Below are 5,000 nucleotides of genomic sequence, written 5' to 3' on the forward strand. Positions count from 1 at the left end.
GAGGTCGACTTGGCGAACCTCTTCCCGCAACGGCTGCACGCGAACGGTCGCTCTCCCGTGTGCGTGTTGAGGTGTTCGCTCTGAGCTCGCTTGGTTTTGAAGCTCTTCGGGCACTGTGGGCAAGCGAACGGCTTGAAGTTGCTGTGGCTGCGCTGGTGCCTCGCCAGCTCTCCGTGCGTGAGGAACGTCTTCTCGCAGGTGGCGCAGACGTACGGCCTCTCGCCCGTGTGGATTCTCTCGTGGCGCGTGAGGCTGGCCAGCTGGGTGAAGCTCTTCTCGCAGTGGGAGCACTGGAAAGGTCGCTGGCCATTGTGAGTCAGCAGGTGCCTGTTGAGGATCTGGAGCTGTGTGAAGCTCTTTCCGCACTCTGTGCATGGGTACGCACGCTCCCTGGTGTGGATCTGCTGGTGCTTATTCAGGAGCCACACGTGCGTGAAGCTTTTCCCACACTCGCAGGCGAACGGCCGCTCGCCGGTGTGTTTCATCTGGTGCCTCTTGAGGTCAGATGCTCGGCCGTATATCTTCTCACACATGGAGCACTTGTACTGATGCCTCACCACGTGTCTCTGCCTGTGCTTCAGACGCTCCAGAATGCTACCGAAGCTCTCGCCACATTTCTGGCATTTGTACTGACCGCCTTCTTTCTCCGACGTCACCTCCGCTACCACGACCTCCGTCGTAAAGTCAAGGGGAGGGTTGCAAGTCTGACCGCAGGCGGTACGTTCGTAATGCAGCTTGAGCAAACCCATTTGTGTGAAGCGTTTGCCACACAGCGAGCAGAGGAAGGGTCGCTCTCCGGTGTGAATGCGCTGATGTCGGGTCAGATCCCAAGAGTTCTTGAAGCCCTTCTTACATTCCTCGCAGGTGTACGGGCGCTCGCCCGTGTGTGTCCGCTGGTGGCGAGTCAGGTCCGAGGCGCGTTTGAAAGTTTTGTCACACTCCTGGCACGCGTGAGGGTCGGGCCTGTCGTGGATGGGGAACGGCTTTGGGAAGTCGGGACGCCGGGCCTTCTTCTTGGTGATATCGGCTGTCTCTGCAGACTTCTGGAGTTTGCTGTACTGCTCTGGGTGGCTGTGCTCGATGTGCTGCAGCAGGTAAGACTCCTGCATGTGGAAGAATGGACACTCTGAGCAGGCAAACACCTGGGAGGACATCTCCACAGTGGTACCTGTGCAAAACACAGAAAATATAAGCAGTTGTTTTATATTTCCCTCAAATATGGGACATTGTTTGTTGTGTGGTTGCTAGGGCTGTCCTTGACCAAAGACATTCTGAGTCGACTAGCACTCGTACGATTTGGTCAACTAACAGATTAGTTGATTTAATCAACAGAACAGTAAAACTGAGTTTCTCCACAAAGAATCACACAAAAGCACAACTTCAAATCTTGTGTTTACCAGAGATGTTCTCATAAGTTTTCTGAGTAATTAATCATTCTGCATGATTAAAGTGGCTGTTTACCTTGTGTTCCAAGATGCTCGAGGCATTTGTGGTGCTGCAGGAGAGACCTGAGGTCATCAGGACTGGAGAGCGTTTGTAAGCAGTCCTTCAGTACAGAGGGGGCAGAGGTCAGCCACGACACACTCTGGTAATGGACAAAAGCATACTGGTCAGGTGATCATACCTCCATACCATACACCATACAGTCAGTTCAGAGTGAAATGTGACAAAACTTAAACACTTATTAAACACTTAATAAAAATAAAGAAAAAAATGTAACACTGTTTTTAGTTTTGTTGTGTGTCCTTTTATCCTTTTTTGTTTCTTTCTTTCTTTCCTGTCTACCTGGATTATGTGTCACAATGGAGGCTCACATCAAAATAAAATAAAGAAAAAAAAATAAAGATAAAAAAGTATAAAAGAGCATAAAGTATACTATGTTATCAAAAGTATTTTTTTAAATGATAGAAGCGATTAACTTTATATCAGATATATAAAAGCCTACTTGCTAAGCACTCTAAAATCATAAGATTTTCTTAAATTTGCAAAAAAATCTGACATATTTATATTACTGTATAACCTTTATTCTAGACTTTAAATCAAAAATAAAGAAGTTGGGACATTCTTAAACACAGTGCATGTTTCAAGTAGCAGCTGCTGTAATGTAATGTTGTTTCCTACCTGACTGAGGTCTGGTACCGGCAGGAGTTTCTCCAGTTTAGACAGAAACTCCCACACAATGAGCTGCATGTCGGTGTCGTAGCTGGGGCCGTACTCTGTTGGAAAAACTTCCTGGGAAGCACAAGGTAACAGGTGCTCAAAAATCCAACTGTGACGAGGACTTAGATTCTCTTTAGGATGCCAGCTGGGGTTACATGTGAAGCTAACTTGCCTGGTAGAAATGCTCCCTCTCTGCTGGGTCTTTCAGTAGCGTTTGGATGAGCTCCACAAAAATGGCCTCCTCTGCATCCACCTCTGCATCTCCACTCTGAAAGACAATAACAGCGTTATCTCTCCAAACAATATAATAGTGGGGCAGCTAAGCTGAAATATTCATAACAAGAATTGTGCATTTTGCGACAAAAGCAACAAATTTGGCAAATATGTAGGTTTATATGTTACGAAAAGATATAGATATCGCTGCAAATTGTTGTTGGTTTGGCCTGGCCTTGTTTTGTGATGAAGTGATTATGACATGTGATTCCATACCCTGCTGTTTATAGGTACTTTTCTAGTTTTCCTTGTGGGAGAATGTACTGGACGTGAAACAAGATTTCTGTTTGGTTTTTTTGCAGACAGATCTCACTACACCCACAGTTATAAAAGATTTTCTATGAACTGAAAGTTTAAATTGGTCCCATATCATCTGACCAGTAATTACAAGGTTCAGGCCACTGTGCTGTACATGTGGCATTGAGAGAAAGGACTGACTTGTTGTTACCTGTTTTTTTGGGAGAATTGTAATAAGACACACTGCTCTCACTTACTCCTGTGTATCCTGCAGGGCGGATTCGCTCTAGGTGAGGCTGTATGCACGAAATGTTGGCTGTTTCCTCATTTCTGCACAACTCAAGAATAACCTGAAGGGAAAGATGTCAAAAAAAGAAGAGAAAGACACACAGAGTTAACTGAAACCTTGAAGTATGACATACTACATTTTTGTAACTTGATCTTGAGTGAAACCCGCTGACTCACTTTTGCTCTCAGTCGCAGGAGCAGCTTGCCTCGTTGCTTTGGATTGAGCAGGTCTGGAACTGTCGCCGTCACCAGCGTCACAAACTCGTCGAGCTTTTCATAATCGAGAACCTCTCTCCGTTGAGCCACCTGCCACATCGCTGCAGAAAGCAGCCGCAGAGGAGGAATCAGCAGCCTTAGTGATGACAGCGGCAGGAATATATCTGTGCAGACATGGACAGAGTCATCATTTTTATAAAAAGGCTTTTTTTTTTTAAAACTCTGTAAGGCAACAGCTTGGTGCGCCTTTTTCCCGCACCTTATATTGTCCTCTTTAGTCATATGTATTGATTGGTCACTGGTTACTGGTTTAAGTCTTCTCATTATTTGGTCCTTATGTTTTGTTCTTTTACTGTTGTTTTTATTTTGTCTGTATTTCATTGTATCTGTGCAAGCACTTTGTAACTATGTTTAGAAAGGTGCTATACAAATAAAGATTATTATTATTATTATTATATTATCATATACATTTGTGTAAGTGACAAATGACTTCTTGTTACACATGTACAGTAAGTGGCAGAACCTGATTCTAATGTGTGCATGTTTGCTTTAAAAATAAAAAATATAGTTATACACAGGGTCTGGTGTGACTATTTAGGTTTAACAATTTAGTTTAAATCTGGCTTAAATATTAAACGTTTGGGAAACTTTTGTATCAGATGTTTTGTAAACAAACCCAACACACCTCGACAGTGCCTGTATCTAAGTCAGAGCGCAGATTAGAAAACTTTATTATAGTAAAAACATGCAAATTACACAACAAACAGCCTCGAGAACTTGACAGCTGAACGTAGCACAACTACACCTCGTTAAGGTCTCATATTGTAAAAAGTGAGATTTTCATGTCTTTTATAATATAAAGCAGGTTTAAGTGATACATATATACTGTGAAAGTATTAAAACACTCAATCCATGGAGAAATACACACAGCCTGTATTCAGAAACTGAGCTTTTGAAACAAGCCGTTGTCACAAATCTACAATATTTAGACCATTTCACAGATTTAAACGTAAACATTCTAAATGTGTCCCAGTTTATTTCCTGTTGTAGTGTATGTTAAGGACATCAGCTGACAGGAAGTAAACATGGACCCACCCAAACTGTTGCCTAGCAACGCAATTCTGTTGCCATTCCGTTGAAATGCACTAAAACGGAGCGTTTCAGACAGAGTGTGAATACAGGTATATTCAAGCAGACAGTATGAGGAAAAATAATGTGTTTTTTGAACATTAAAGCACGTAAACATGTTCTAGTAGAAACCCTAAATACAAACATGAACCTGAAAATGAGCATGATATGGGACCTTTAAAATATGATGCTGCCACAATAGCTTGTTGAAAACTGTACTGAGGATATACAGCAGCTCTCTTTACAGCAACTTGTCCTTGTCCTGTTGTCTCAACACTGTACAGGACATATCTAATGCACAGCACCTAGCATGTCCTCTCACACATCATCATGCACCAACAACTCCTTTTAGCAGAGTTGATTTAGAGCATTGCTTAAGGTCTTACATAAAGTAAATGTTGTCTTAATTCTATGTCTAGCTGTGTTTACATTGTGTTTGTTAGCTGAGGCTAAGAGATAACGACAGCTATACAAGACAGCTATCTAGCTGTTAGCTGTGACAACATTATTTAACACTCCTATAATAAAACGAACCTGTGTTTGCCACTTGACAGGAACTGCCAGTCGTTTCCATGATCAATACAATGTAGAGGCACTTTTAAAGTCCCTAAACAAGCTAGCATCATAAGCTAGCAGGTAGATTGTTGTTAGCTTCTCACAGACCGGAAACACGTGTGGTAAACCTTCAAAATAAAAGC

The 5,000-nt window shown here is 42.9% G+C and overlaps 1 protein-coding gene across 5 annotated transcripts in view; it reads right to left on the reverse strand.

Annotated features, from left to right (window-relative positions):
- The window catches only part of LOC119483041 (zinc finger protein 2 homolog), a 40,744-nt gene that overhangs the window by 390 nt on the left and 35,354 nt on the right, over window positions 1–5,000 (reverse strand). For 3 of the 5 annotated variants that reach the window (XM_037761053.1, XM_037761051.1, XM_037761052.1), the window contains exons 6-11: window positions 3,136–3,338; window positions 2,928–3,020; window positions 2,333–2,428; window positions 2,122–2,232; window positions 1,462–1,585; window positions 1–1,168 (exon numbers count right to left, since the gene is read on the reverse strand). The exon at window positions 1–1,168 is cut by the window's left edge and continues 390 nt beyond it. In XM_037761053.1, coding sequence (XP_037616981.1) covers window positions 1–1,168; window positions 1,462–1,585; window positions 2,122–2,232; window positions 2,333–2,428; window positions 2,928–3,020; window positions 3,136–3,273 — 1,730 coding nt within the window. In that variant the 5' untranslated portion in view covers window positions 3,274–3,338. Of the gene's footprint in view, window positions 1,169–1,461; window positions 1,586–2,121; window positions 2,233–2,332; window positions 2,429–2,927; window positions 3,021–3,135; window positions 3,339–4,836; window positions 4,988–5,000 lie in introns of those variants that run through there. The other 2 variants (XM_037761050.1, XM_037761049.1) reach the window with 2 other exon arrangements.

Source organism: Sebastes umbrosus, chromosome 23, assembly GCF_015220745.1.
Source record: "Sebastes umbrosus isolate fSebUmb1 chromosome 23, fSebUmb1.pri, whole genome shotgun sequence".
NCBI lineage: Eukaryota > Metazoa > Chordata > Actinopteri > Perciformes > Sebastidae > Sebastes > Sebastes umbrosus.